The sequence below is a fragment of the Marmota flaviventris genome, chromosome 1 (assembly GCF_047511675.1).
Source record: "Marmota flaviventris isolate mMarFla1 chromosome 1, mMarFla1.hap1, whole genome shotgun sequence".
Classification (NCBI taxonomy): domain Eukaryota; kingdom Metazoa; phylum Chordata; class Mammalia; order Rodentia; family Sciuridae; genus Marmota; species Marmota flaviventris.
In genome coordinates, this window is record NC_092498.1 from 144587943 (window position 1) to 144602837 (window position 14895).

Sequence of the window (14895 nt, forward strand, 5' to 3'; positions counted from 1 at the left end):
AGAGTCTTCTTGGGGAGACAAGGGGGAGACACAGGTCGTGCAGCTAATGTGGCAGTTGAGAGTGTTTGTGTACGCCCCATGTGATGCCACCTGGGTCCCCTGAGGTTGCTCTATTGGCTCAGAGGGGAGTCAGCTGCCTGTGTGGGCTCAGGATAGTCAAACTGGGGCCACAGGGCCAGCTGCTGCCCTCTGGCTATGAGAGGTCAGAGCCATCCTGATTCTGTCCTGCTCAGAGCTCCTGTCACCCTGTTCAGGTTCTGAGAGTCAGGAGCCTCCAGCGGCTGCCCCTCAAGATGGCCCGTCCCTGGCAGAGTACAGAGCTGCAGGCCTCTGGGTAGGGGGTACCCCGCACGTTGCCCGAAGCCCCTTGCTGGTCCACCTTGATCATACCAGACACGCATCTAGACACTGCGGCCTGGGCAGGCACAGCTCCATCTTCCTCCTGGGAAAACAGGTCAGGTGGCCCGGAGCCTGTACTCCTAGGGAGTGTGGGGCCTCCTCCCAGGGCTGGGTCCCTCAGCTCCTGCTCACCTGGGTCAGGGCTGGGAGGTGGCGGCCACAGGCTCAGGCAGGCGATGTCTGGCCAGCATGGCAGAGAGGTCCAGGATGAAGAGCTTCACCTGGGGGACCGAGTGCAGCCACGGCACATCCCAGCCTTTAGTGGATGGCCAGCCTCCCCCCTCCCACATCATCTGGGAGGCTGCGAGGCAGGGAGGCCCCCGTATGGGGCAGCAGCAAAGCCACCTGGTTCCCAGGGCTGTTCAGGGCAACTCCTCGCCAGACAGTCCACGTTCCCAGCTGTTGGTGTTCACTCCTCATGTCACCCTTTTTTAAAACCCGTTATGTCCCAGTGTCCTATGTATAGGACTGAAACCGAGCAACAAAGTTACCATAGAGGTGTTATTTATCACTCAGTTTATGTTTCCATGTGTGTCCGTGTCCCAGATGTGGGGTTCGTTGGGTGGGGCATACTCATTGGTTTGTGATCTGTTCATCTCCATAGGTGGGTGACCCTTCTTTATTGTAATTAATATGAACATAATACTAAGAATCCATAGATCCACTGTCATAGGTGTTGGTGGCCAGCTCACCACCCACCATCCCTGGGCTGCCCTCAGGTTTCTCACCTAATTGAGCATCTGAGAAGGGAACCCTCCAGCAAAGATGGAAAAAGCATAATGAAGTTGCCAGGTGTGGTGGTGCACACCTGTAACCCAGCAACTCTGGAGGCTGAGGCAGGAGGATGGGAAGTTTGAGATCTGGACAACTTATTGAGGCCCTATCTCGAATTTTGAAAAGGCCTAGCAATGTAGCTTGGTGGCAGAGCACTCATCTAGTCTGTGCAAGGCCCTGTGTTCAGTGCCCAGTACTGCAAAAAGAAGAGGCCTTGTAGGCCATGTTGTGTGTCCTACGGCCTTTTCAACCTTGAGAAGCCAGGTGTGCTCCGTCCACAGGGACGTTTAGTGGCGCCACTGGGCGGAAAGGATGTATGGTGCCTGATCTGTGCTCAGGCTCCCTAAAGAGGCCGAGACCCCTCATGCCAGGAGCAGACTGTCAGAGTGTACACTTTCTCAGAGCTGTCACTGAGACTGGGCACAAACCTGGGGTGTCCAGCAGGCACCTGACACTCGGCACAAGATGCCCTGAGACCCAGGGGTATGGGTCTGTCTTCTGCACAGCAGGTCAAGGTCACCGTCAGAGCCGAGATGAAAGGCAGGGTGCTTGGGTGCTGATGGAGCCTACATCTGGGGCTAGCGCCAAGCTTAGCCAGAGAAGGTGTTGTGGTGGGAAGGTTTTGAGGTGACGAGTGTTTCTGAAGAAGGACATGACATCACGGGGGAAGCCTCACCTGCTCCAGCTGCCCCTCAGTGTCTTCAATGTCCAGGGCTGGTGGCTGCCTCAGGTGCTGGCACACTGTCTGGAACAGGTTGAGCGCTGACATCCTCTCGCGGCCCAGGAGCAGGGTCTTCTCGGCTGCCGTGTTCTGGATCTGAATCCACTTAGATTCCTGGAGACCATACACCCGCCGGGCTCCTGGTTAAGGCGGGAACGGGTCCTCCAAGGGCTGGGGCTTCCCCCATCCACCTGCACCAGACAGGTGCACCCTCGGAAGGGAGCTCGGCATGTCACGTGCCCCGCGGGCCAGCCCCTGGGGCCCCGTAGCGCACTCTCACGTCTGACACCCCCCAGTTAGCGCAGCCCGCCCCTCCGGAGTGCACGGTGGCGCCTGGCGCCTCCCGGCAGGCCGCACCCACTGCAGCGCGCGCTCCCGCGCGGACTCCAGTCGCTCTCGCAGCTCTGCTCGCCGCTGCGCCTGCGCGAGGAGCTCGTCCTGCTCGCTGTCCCGCAGCCGCTGGAGCTGCGCCCGCGTCGCCTCGAGCTCCGCCAGCCGCTCTCGCTCCGTGAGCCTCAGGGCCACCTGCGTGTCTGCCAGGGTGTCGAAACGAGCCACCAGCTCTGGGACCTCCTGGAACTGGGACCGGAGAGGGATTCCCTTGGCCCTACCCTCCGCGCCTGGGCCGCCAACGCTCCAGCGGCGCCTCGATTTGCTCAACTGTGAAAGGGGGGTGTCGCACCTCGCTGGCCCCAGGGTGTCAGACGTGAGCCCCACTCCACCTTCCGACCGCCACCATCAAGCCTCACTGCCTGGTTAACATTCGTTCCTGGGTTCATTCAATTAGTGATACCTGTTGATTATCCGGATTCTCCCCCACCTGCCACACACATTTGCCTAATTGTGTGACATCGGCTGAGTTGACTTTCTGTAAAATGGGGTTGACACTAACAGAACCCACTTTACTGACTGTGGGGATGATTCAGGAACAAAGCGTGCTGCCGGTATACAGTGAGTACTCAGTAAGTGATGGTTCCTGCATACAGTCAGCGCTCCATTAGTGCTCCGTCCATGCCAGGGGACTCTGTCGCTGCACGGTGGAGCTGGGCCCCGGGCTGCGCTCCCCAGCTCACCTCGGGCAGCTTTTCCAGCGTTCGCTCCAGCAGGCGCGCGCACGGCTCCAGCCTCTGCAGCCGGCGTTGCAGCCGCGCGCGCTCCCGCCGCAGCTCCTGGAGCTGAGCCCGCAGCCGCAGCACCTCCGCCCCCTGGCGGTCGGCGCGGTGTCGCTCCTCCGCCGCCCGTTGCAGCGCACGGCCGCGCCGGATCTCGGCGTCCTGGGGAGCGGGACCCGCGACCCATGCGACTCGGGAACTTGCGGAGCTGGAGCTCGCCGCCGTCTCCTCCTCGCCCAGATACGCACGCTGAGCCACCCGCCCGCGGGCCAAGTTCGGCCCAATCTCAGATTTGGGTCCCTCGCCCCTCCCCCTCCTCTCAGGCTGTCCCTTTTGCATTACTAAACCCATCCTTTTACTTGTGTGGACCCCTGGCCCCTGTTGGGTTGTACGGTGTGGGTCCCTGTGACTTCCCCCAGCCGTCGCCACCTACCTGCAGGAACTTGTCAAAGCGGACAAAGGACCCCTTGAGCTGCTGCTCTTTCTGTGCCAGCTCTGCCCAGCGCTGTTCCAGGGCTGTCATCGCGGTGTGGAACTCCTGGGGGTGAGGAGCGGAGTGGCTCTGAGTTTGGGGATTCAAGTCATCCGATGCTTTCAGTTCACACTTAACCCCTCGGATCCACTGTCCCTGCTCGGATCTGGCCACCGCTCCCCCGCTCCAGGAAGAAGCCCAAACACCCTCCTGTATCCTGAAAGCCTGTGTCCCTACCCTGCCTGGTCTCAGCCTCTCCTCCTGAAACTGTCATCCAGCCACTTGGTCATCTGTGCTTTTTCCTTGCCTCCCTGTCTTTGCATAGGATGGTCCCTTTTGCCTGTTTCTTTCCCCACCTCCCGAACCCATCTCCCCTTGCTGAATAAGCCCGCTTGCCCCTCTGCGAGTCCCAAGACCTTCCTCCAGGAAGTCCTCCTTGACTTCCTCTGGGCTCCGACGGCCTTGGCCCAGTGCTCCCCCTCCCAACGATCCCCATCTGGTCACTTGTCTCTTTTCCTCTCTAGACTGTAAGCCTCCTGAGGGCAGGGACTGTGATAGCACTCCAGATCCCAGCCCAATGCCCAGCACGCAGTAGGTGCTCAGTGCACCCACAACCGCTCTCACTTGATTCTCCTCTTGACAGAAGAGGAAGGCAAGGCTCAGGATGGGGACGTGCCTGGTCCGAACAGTCTCCCAGAGGAAGCTCACCTCCCTCTGGGCCTGCAGACCCCGGTCTGCAGCTGCCAGCTCTTTCCTCTTCTCCAGGAGGCACAGTACGGGTGGGAAGTGGTCCACACTCTCCTCCAGTGTCTTCCTAGAGGGGCTCGAGAAGGAGGTGGAGGTCAAGGAGGCAAAAATCAGGGCTCCTCAATTCCACCCTCGAGCCCAGATGTCCCCGCCAGCCACCACTGGCTACTGAATTCTTCACTCATTGGGCGGGTTGACCTGAGCGCCCACTGTGTGTCAGGACTGCTCTTGGTGCTGGGGCCACTGCAAAGAAGACAAAAAAGAAAGTCCCTGCCCCCCCCCCCCAGGAGCTGGAATTCTCCTGGGGCACAGAAGATCAAGCTAATCAATTATAGTACTGGTAGGGCATGGCAGACCCCAAGATGACGATGTAAGCAGACTAGGGGAACTTCGACAGGGAGTCAGGAAATCCCTCTGCGGAGGGGACAGTGAAACGGGGGGGGGGGTCCCAGAGGAGGGAGCAGGCCCTGTGGAAGTCTCCAGGGGACAGAGTCCAAGACAGCCATGCCAAGACCCTCAGGGAAGGGATGGTGGGAGGCGGTGAGGCCAGAGAGAAGAGCCAGGAGGTGGGAGGCGGGGATTGAGAGGTGCCCAGGGCAGGTTGCAGCGGGTCACGGTGAGGGAGGACTTTGGCTGGACCCTGAGTGGGATGGGAGCCAGGAGGGGCTTTGAGCAGAGAAGAATCTCCTGTGGCTGTTGTGAAAAGAAAAAAGAAAAAGAAGAAACTTGGTGCAGAGCTGCAGGAGCCCAGTGACCAGCTCCGGAGATTCTGCAGAGAATGCAGTGGGTCAGGGAGGGCTGGGGAGGGCAGGAGGGCACTAGCTGAGAGCAGGGCAGATGGAGGGCCTAGGGGGTGACCTCAGTGGGTGAGGAATGGTGTTTGAGGGAAGGCTGTGGGGCCAGCAGGTGGGGTGGGGGACCAGCTCCCTCCTGGGCGGAGCTCCAGGGTGACCCTGTTAGACCCAGTCAGGAAACTGGCCAAAAGTAGCAGGGTCCAGGTGACCTGCTCTCCCAGAGGGGCTAGACTAAGGTTTCATTTGGCAAGGGTTGCCCACTGTGATCTGGGACCCCCCCACCGACCCATTTTGCAGATGCTAGGACTGAGGTTGGGACACTCGGTGGCACTGGCCAACTCAATGCAGGCACTCCTCCCCAAAACGCAGTTTCCCGGTGGGGGAGCAGCTCAGGGGTCACCTCCCTTCCTCCCCACCTTGGGGCAAAGGATTTAATGCCTGAGCCCTCGCGGAAGTCGCGGTTCCTCTGAGAACCTCAGCTTCTTCTTTCTCACTGTGAACTGTCCAGAGGAACGGGGACCCAGGGGCTGGGGGAGCAGGCGTGGGCCACCCGCCCACCGCTGCCTTCCTCCCTGTCTGCGTCACACTCACTGGGACAGCTTCTCCTGCAAGACCAGCCGGAAATAGTCCTCCCAGGGCACTGCCATCGTCCCCGCGCTCGCTCGCCTCGCTGCCTTTGAACCTGCTGGAGTCTAGCAGGAGCCTACGAGGCCCTGGGAACGCGGCCGCGCGCTCAGGACTCCCAGGAGGCAGTGGCCGAACGGGCCCTGGTTGCCTGGGCAACCAACGACACAACATTCCATTGCCAGGCTGCGGCCAGGGGAACCCGCCCTGGGAGAGGGAGGAAGGGAGGGGCGGAGGCGGGAGGCGCTCCCCCCACCCAGCTCCTCCACCTCGGGTGCAGTGGGGAGGGGGGTCCTCCACCAAGTTGTTGCCAAGGGAGGCCGGCGTGGGGGCGCACGCCTGTCATCCCAGTGTCTTGGGAGGCTGAGGCAGGAGGATCGCGAGTTCAAAGCTAGCCTAAGTAATTTAGTGAGGCCCTGAGCAATTTAATGAGACCCTGTCTGTAGATAATAATTAAAAAGAGCTTGGGATCTGTAGTAAAGTTCCCCGCAATCAATTCCCAGTACTGAAAATGAATCAATAAATGAATAAAATATAAAACGGGCTGGGGACGCCGGCTCAGTGGTAGAGTGCCCCTGGGTTCAATCCCCAGTACTGAAATAAAAACAATTTGCCACACTGGCCAAACCTCTTCCCGGCTGGGTGGGCCTGGGCCTCACTAATGTGCCTGTGTGTCCATTCAACCATCCAAAAGAATGTTAGGGTTTAAAAAATAAATAAAAATGGCTGGGATGTAACTCAACATCCTGGGTTCAAACCCTAGTATAGCAAAACAGACCTAATAACAATAATTATTATTATTATTTTATTTTTGAGCATTTTGCATTGATTTGCACATATTTTCTTTCTGCATGATCTGATGTCAAGCTATAATAAGATACATGATCTCATTTTTTCTCTCATTTTTTTGTACTGGGATTGAACCAGGGGCACTTTACCACTTAGCCATATCCCAACCCATTTCACAGTCTTGCTAAGTTGCTGAGGGTCTCACAAAGGTACTGAGATAGGCCTCAAGTTTGCGATCCTCCTGCCCCAGCCTCCCAAGTCTCTGGGATTACAGATGTGCACCACTGTACCTGGCTCATTTTTTTTTTTCTTAAATAAAAATTGGAGGTATGATGTACATGTAATAAAATTCACTTTTTCTACATATGGTTCTTCGGGTTGAGGCAAATGCATAAAATTGTGTAACCACCATCCCAATCAAGATAGGAAACATGTCCATCGTCCCTAGAAATCCTGTGCCTGTTTGTAACCTACCCAGCTTTTGGCAACCACAAGGCTTGTTCCCTGTCCTTGACAGTTTCTTCTTTCTCGAAATATCATAGGTGGGCTTACACACGGGGTAGTCCCTTGTGTCTGTCTTCCTTCAATTAGCAATATTCATTTGGTATTTGTCAAGCAGAGACACAAATCGTAAGTCCATGATTTTTCATTGCTGAGTAGTATTTATTCTACAGTTTCTTGATTCTTTCCTCAGATGGAGGACAGCTGTGTTGTTTATGGTTCTAGGCAAAAGCAAATACACCCTGCATTGATGTACAGGTTTTGTGTGAACATAAATTGTCATTTCCCTTGTGTGAGTACGTAAGAGTAGAATTATTGTTGACTTGTCTGTTGAGTGTATTTTTAACGGTATCAAAAACTGCATGTAATCCCAGCAGCTCAGGAGGCTGAGGCAGGAAGGTTGCCAGCCTCAGCAACTTAGTGAGGCCCTCAGCAACTTAACGAGACCCTATCTCATAATAAAAAATAGAAAGGACTGCGGATGTGGCTCAGTGGCTAGATGCCCCTGGGTTCAATTCCTGTTACAAATAATAATAATAATAATAACAACAACAACAACCAAAGAAACTGCAAATGGTTTATCAGAGTGGGTCTACCATTTTTTTTTTCCTGTTTTCTCTTTTGCAGTGCTGGGGATTGAGCCAGGGCCTTGGCTTGGGTGGTATGTATCTATAGTCCCAGCTTCTTGGGAGGCTGGCACAGGAGGCTCCCCTCAGGGTGGGTGTGGTTTGAGGCCAGCCTTGGCAACATTGCCAGACCAAGAAAGGAAAGAAGGAAGGAAGGAAGGAAGGAGGGAAGGAAGGAAGGAGGGATAGACCCAGCCAGGGCTTAGCTCTTGTAGACACTGGCTCCTCCCCTGAGCTAGGCCCAGGCCCTATATGGGAGGAGCTTAATTGGCCTTATGTTCATTTCTAGGGTTTGGCAACACATTATTCCACAAAAAATAGAATAAATATATTGATGATTGAAGCAGAGGAGGGCGTTACAGAAATGGAGGGGCTTGAAGAAAGGGCAAAGAGAAATACAAAGCACCCTGGCCATTCAAAACTCCTTTCCTTCCAAGGCAGGGAGACAGGCTCAGAAGACCCCCTGAGCCAACGTTAGGTTATTTCAGGTGACTTCTTTTGTGTAGGGATTAAAGCAGCAAAACTTCATTACAGTGTCCGTGGACACTGGCCTGTTTGGGAAATTTAACTTGTTATCTCTCTAATCCTAATTTCTGGGAAGGTCAGATAAACCGCTTAATTTCATGACTCCATTTTGATTTTTAGTTTGGTCTGTGCAGGAGCTGAGTTCCATGCCATGGCCTTCAGTCGTTTGTGTTTAACAGTTTTTATGTCCCTCCTGCACCCCTGGCAACCACGCATTTGTATAGTTTTGTCCCCTCAAGAATGATATAGTCTGGTTGATGGTGCACACCTGTCATCCCCGCCGCTCGGGAGGCTGAGGCAGGAGGATCACAAGTTCAAAGCCAGCCTCAGCAAAAGAGAGGCCCTAAGCAACTCAGTGAGACCCTGTCTCTAAATAAAATACAAAATAGGGCTGGGATGTGGCTCAGGGGTCGAGTGCCCCTGAGTTCAATCCCCCGTACTAAAAAAATAAATAATAAAAAAGATAAAACGATCTGAGATGAAGTTGAGTAGTGAAGCTCCCCTGGGTTCAAATCTCAGTCCAAAAGGAAAAAAAAAAGTGTTATATAAATAGAATCATACAGTATATATGGGGTTTTTTTGGTTTTTGATTTTTTCTTTTTTTCAGTGCTGGGGATAGGACCAGGCTCACCCTCTCCAGGCCAGCGCCACCCGGAGCTCAGCCCAGCCTGCCCACATCTCACCCTGTTCCAGTTGGGTTATTTTTCTGTGCTGAGTTTTGAGATTCTCTCTGTGAGAATTCTTTATATGTTCTAGACGCCTATCAAGTTATTCTGAGTAGTTCTTGGTGGAACATTTTCTCCCCCTCTGTATTGTCTTTCCATTCTTCTCTGTAATATACCACATTTTAAACTTCTTTTGTTGTTCTTGTTCTTTTTAGTTATACATGACAGTAGCGAACATTTGAAAATTCTTCATTTTTATTTATTTATTTATTTATTTTGTGACTGGGGATTGAACCAAGGCATAGTCCACCACTGAGTTATACCCCAACCCTTTAAAAAAATTTTTTTTTGTTTCTTTGTTTCTATTTTTATTATTTATTTATTATTTGTACTGAAGTTGAACCCAGGGGTGCTTTACCATTGAGCAAGATCTCCAGCCCTTTCTACGCAGTGAGAACGTGCAAAGCCCTGTCTTCTGGCTATTTTGAGATATACAAAGCACGTTCCTCCCACCGAGCTCTAACTTTGCAGACTTGTCGGCCTCGCTCTGACTCATCCCCACCCCAGGTCCCCTCCCAACCTCTGGTGGCCACCATCCCTTTCTCTGCTTCTGTGAGGTCCACACTGTCAGCCTCCCTCTGTGGGTGAGGACAAGGGGTCATCTGCCTCTCTGAGCCTGGCTTATTTCACCCAACACAGTGTCCTCCGGGCTTGTCCCCGTTGGCAATAACAGGATTTCTCTTTTTATGGCGAAATAATGTTCCACTGTATCTTTGACCCTTCGATTGCTGCCGAGGTTGGTTCCCTCTCGGCTCTGGCTGCCATACGCGGATCTTCAGTGCACTGACTCCTCTCCAGCCAAGACCCACTCAGGGGCAGATGCTGGAGGGCTGGGATTCTATTTTCAGCGTCTTGAGGACCCTCCTGGCTGTTTTCGGTTAGGCTAATTTACATCCCCACCACTGGCTAGGAGCTTCCCCTTTCTTGGAATCTTTGCCAACGTGTGTTCAAACTGGGGCGAGGCGATGTCTCGCTGTGGTTTTCCTTTGCATTTCCCTCTCACATGGTCTTTTTGCAAAGCAACATTTTTAATTTCGACGAGGTCCCGTGTTCTGCCCTCTCCTGGTACCTAGGGTGTGTTTGGTGCAGTTGGTATTGAGGCCACTTGGGTGTGGAACTCCCTCCCCCCTCAACCACAAGACTGCAGACATGAGACATGTGGGGGCCCTTCTTGGGTCTTTCCCTCCCCAGCCCCTTTTCTTTCCTTCCCGCCTCAGGGGACGCTGTCATTGAAGGCTGGTGTGTAGCCTGTCTAATTTCTATGCTCTTAGACAACTTTTGCAATTTTTTATTGAGCACCTACTATCTACGCCAGGCAGTATAGGTGGATGCAGAGTTTACAGCAGCAAACAAGATAATACCTGTCCTTGTGGGGCTTACAGACCAGTGGGGAGGTCAGAGGAATCAAACAACCCAGCAATGTGTCATTACACTGTGAAGAGAGGGGCAGGGAAGCTCAGACCTGAAGGGTCAGGAGGGCAGGAGGAGTGGTCCAGATGGAAGGGACAGCATTTGCAAAGGCCCTGGGGCAGGAGGGTGTAGCTGTGCTCCTACAAGAGAACAAAGGTCTGTAGGTTGGTGTGCGGCACAAAGGGGTAGGTCAGGGATGGAGAGGGCCAAGAAGGGGCCAGATCTGTGCTACAAGTGACCACGGAGGAAGCACCAGGGCCCAGTGTAGTTAAGGACTCCCCTGAGGACTCACGGCTAAGAAGCGTGGGAGCTGATGTTAGTGTGCTGCCCTGGAGTGGCTCATGGCTTAGCATGGAGGAGGGAGTCCCCAGGCTGGAGAGGGGCCCTCAGCTCTAGGGGACGAACCACACCACCCCCAGGCCTCAGCGGCCTCTCTGTTAAACAGGAACTGCTTCTAAGTCCTCTGCCATGCTGTGGGGCTGGTTCCAGGCTCCTGCCAGCTCAGCCTCCTGCCGTCCCTGTCCCCACCTCCTGGGGGATGGGTTTGGCTGGGCTGCTGAGTGACAGTAGGACACCGTTTCCAGCTGGCCTGGCCCTTGGCCACAAACCCCCAGCTCTGGAAATATCCACTGCCCCACCCCCAGTTCAGGCTGGGTGGCTTCCCCTTCCTCTTCTCCATTCCGAGGCTGGGCAGAGGGGCCTTCCGGGAGGGAGCCGGTGCACCGGGAGACAGACACCTTGTTTTCAGGGAGGAGGGGAAGCAGCAGCCCTCCCTCCTGGCAGCTGGCACAGGCGGGTTCTGGAATCCCTGCCCGCTCCTCCCACGTCTCCTCGGGCCTGGAGTCCCGCCCGGCCACCACAGGCAGGCTTGGCGTTTGCCCCAGCCTCGGCCTCAAAAGGAGCCTCACTTCCCAGGAGGGGAGGCTGAGGTCTAGAGGATTGAGAGTGGCGACATGCAGGGTACGAGGAAGCCACCCTCATCAACACCGAGAGCAGAGAGGACAGAAAAGTAATAGACCGCGAGAGGGACAGACAGACCCGCAGACAGACGGAAAGAGGCTGGCCCCAACCCCCCGGGGAGCCGAGTTCTGCTTCACCCAGCGAGTGTGGCGAGTCCTCTGTGCCAAGAGGCGTGGGAGGTGCGACATGAATCAGACGTTGTCCCTGACATTTAGGAGATAAGATGAGGATGTAGATACCACGGAACCAGAGAACAAGGACCGGGCTGGGAGCTGGGCCAGCCGGGCACGCGGGCAGGGGTGGCGCTGTCTGCCCGCCCCCTCCCGGGGCTTCCTGTGGGCCGCGCACGGGCTGCCCAGGAAGGATGGCGGCTCTTCAGAAACTGGAGCAAGCATGAAGCTGGAGTTTCTCTCTGCTGCGGGGCTCGCCCTGAACTCCTGGGCTCAAGCGATCCTCCTGCCTCAGCCTCCCGAGCCCCTAGGATGACAGGCATGCGCCACTGCACCCAGCTTAATATCTATTACTTTTGTCCATTTCCTGCACTCTTCTGAGAGCCCCAGGAAAGCAGAGTGGAACTGTCCCCTCGCTCTATCCTCATGGTCCAGGACACAGCAGACGCTCAATACGAATCTGTTGAAGAGTCAGTGACAATGACACACACACACACACACACACACACATAGACTATTTTATGGCATTAAGATCATGCTTATTTAAGTTGAATGCGATGTTTTTCCCCTCACCATCTTAAAAAATATTTTCTTGCCATTAAATATTCTTTGAGAATATCCTTTTTAATAGTCATGTAATATTCCACTGCATTGATGCTACACTGATATCTGTGCTTGATTGATTGATTGATTGATTTTGTGGTTCTGGGAACTGAACCCAGGACCTCAAGCATGGTCAGCAAGTATCTATCACTGAGATGCACTCCCAGCACGTTTTTAAATTCTGGGAGGACAGGATCTTTCTCAGTTGACTAGGCTGGACTTGAATTTGGCATCCTCCTGCCTCAGCCTCCTGAGCAGCTGGGATTACAGGTGTGTGCCACTGCGCCCAGCAGATAGATATCTGTGTTTTATGTCCTTTCACCTCTTTTCAGTTGTACTGGGAGGACTTATGTACTTATATCAAAAAAGGAAGATGAGAGGAGGTGGTGGGACTCGGGTGTGTGTGTGTGTGAAAGACTAAGGGGGTTGAATTCAGGAGTTTTCCAGAGGCCCGTGAGGCTGGGGAGTCCCATGTCCAGTGGTGTGTGGGTAAACCGACTCTCAAAAAAAGTTTGCCAATTTCCATGGTGTAAATTTTCCTATCGTGGCCAATTTTAAGTTCCCAAGGTGGTTTTACTGACCGTGGGGCTGGAAAGTCACGTGCACCTGAGATCTTACCAGCAGGTGGGAACAGGCCTGCTCAGCACTGCCCGCGCCCAGGCTGACCCCCCTCAGCACGAGGAGCCCTCCCTGCTCCATCCGTGAGCTCTGGTGGGCCCTGGCTCACCTGTTAGACGTGGGAGGACATGGCCAGGCCTGGGCAGTGAGGCCCCCCCGGGCGGCCAGCACCTGATCCTGGGATCTCTCTATCAGATTTTTCAGCAGGGAAAAAATCTCCAGATTCCTCCAACTCTGCAGTCTGGAACAGCACTGATCCCTGAAAACTGGCGTCACTCATCCCAGGAATTTGGGGCCAGGTCTGGGGCTGCACCCCAGCCAAGTCATCGGCACCCAGGTGGCCTCAAAACCAAGCCACCAGGTGGGGCTCGGGATCAGGCACAGGTGTGGAATCAGGATGTCCCCCCATGGCCTTGACACTGGTGAGCATTTGCTGTATACTAGTGGTGCTGAGCATCTGACACTCTACTCCAGGCTCACATACATTCTGAGGTGGTACTTATATGAGTCCCAATTTACAGATGAGGAAACCGAGACACTAAGAGGGAGCACACTTACCTACAGATATCCAGGTCAGCATGACCTAAACCCTCCGCTCTTGGACTTGGAGGCCAGCACTGCACCCCCTTAAGATCTGCTGTCTGCAGCCCACAGGTGCCGACTACATAGAGAGCAGGCAAGAAGACGCTGTAGGTTTGCCTTTAAGGAGTTTGGTGGGGAGGAGCTTGACTGTTTCTTGAGCACCTACTATGTGCCAGGAAGGACACCAGGCACCTAACCTTCTCTCCTGACTAACTCTCATAATAACCCATGAGAACAACAGGCCTCCCATCCATCTTTCCCAGCTGGTGGCCCCAGCAGGTCATACCACCTCTGGGGACCACTCTTTCCCTTTGGCCCCTTGACAGGTGCTGTCCTAGGAGAACTCCAAGCCTCTGCCAGTCACCCGTCACAGCCTCTCGGAACAACAGGAAGTGGCCAGGCCATGCGGAACATTCAGGGAGCGTGGCCACTGCCCCAGGTGCACTGAGGGGTCAGACACCAGATGTGGAGCTGGCTCCCTGGGGGGGCCTGGCTGCCTGTAGCTCTGGTGATTCTCCCTGGGGGCCTGGTGGGGTGATGGGGAATGGACTCCCTGCTCAGCTCAGGAAGATGGGCCCCTCGGGCTCCCCCAGGACTCCCGGGGTGCAGGATGGCCTTTCCCTGGTCCCAGGAGGAAAGGGGTCAGCCCGACGCTCCCACCCAGGAGGGGGAGGGGTGGCGCAGGACCCTGTCTAGAAGCTGTGGCCACATAGCACGTACTGGGTTCCTCCTGGATTGGACACTTACTTTGGGGGCAATCTGGGGTGATTGCTGAAGACCATGTGGGGGAGGAGTTTGACCACTCCTCTGGGGCTACCAGGGTTCTGGGTCCTACCCTGAATCCAGCCTCGAATCCTCCTGAGGGTCTGTTAATGCCGCAAGCCCCTGGGCTGCTTCTGCTTGGTCCATTTCCCGGGCGCGGCCACTGAGGCCCAGTCTCTGGGGCAGGAGGACTCACGAGGCATAACCAGCTGGGGAGAGAAGTCCAGGGCTCCGAATCCTTCCCAGCCTGGCTGGGGTGTGTGGGGGGAGCTCAGGAAGCAGACCTTTAGGTGGCTCCTGTGACCGGGCAGGGCACTCCCTGTCCTGCCGGTTTGGGTGTTGACTGTGCTCCGTGCTGCAGGGCCCTCCCGTTGGTGCCCAGCCCTGAGTGGACCAGGCTCCGTGCCAGCCTAAGAGGTCTTGAGCAAGCACACAATGAGCTGTCAGGAAAAAATAAATCTAAGTGTCTACCCCAAGACAGGCCCTTCTGCTCACATTATCTCATTAAAAACTTGTCACATGTACAAACCTGGAGCCATGGTAGCAGACAGAAAGGGAAGAAAATCTCTGCTTGTGTTGGAAGAGCCTCCTGGAAGCCTTCCCAGGAGACGTGGCATTTAGTTGGACCTTGAGGGACAATGATAATATCAAACACTCACTGAAAACTTACAAGGTGTCTATCACTGTTCTCAGACCTTGGGCACATTATCTCATTTAATTCAAAGCCTGGGGAGTGAGATACCATGTAGTCCCCACTGAAAAGATGAGGGAAAACCAAGCCAAGGCACAGAGGGGTAACTGGCTTTCCCAAGGCCATGCAGCCGCCAACTGGCAGAGCCAGGATTCGAACCCAGGAAGGCAAACCAGTCACTGACTGTTTTGATGTCTGCCAAGCCATTTAACTTCTCTGAACCTCAGTTTCTTTATTCACAAAATGGGGGCAACACTAAGCAGTGCGTAGAGCACCGAGTTCTTAGGAGG

At 54.7% G+C, this 14895-nt stretch overlaps 1 protein-coding gene across 1 annotated transcript; it reads right to left on the minus strand.

Moving 5' to 3' along the window:
• Positions 1 to 536: 536 nt before the first annotated feature.
• On the minus strand, positions 537 to 5666 carry Cfap73 (cilia and flagella associated protein 73). The gene is made up of 7 exons (XM_034637047.2): positions 5611 to 5666; positions 4187 to 4292; positions 3440 to 3544; positions 2968 to 3168; positions 2252 to 2473; positions 1850 to 2008; positions 537 to 620 (listed from the first exon to the last, which is right to left on the minus strand). Exons 1-7 carry the CDS (start codon positions 5664 to 5666, stop codon positions 537 to 539), a joined length of 933 nt encoding a protein of 310 aa, XP_034492938.2.
• Between the last annotated feature and the right edge of the window lie 9229 nt (positions 5667 to 14895).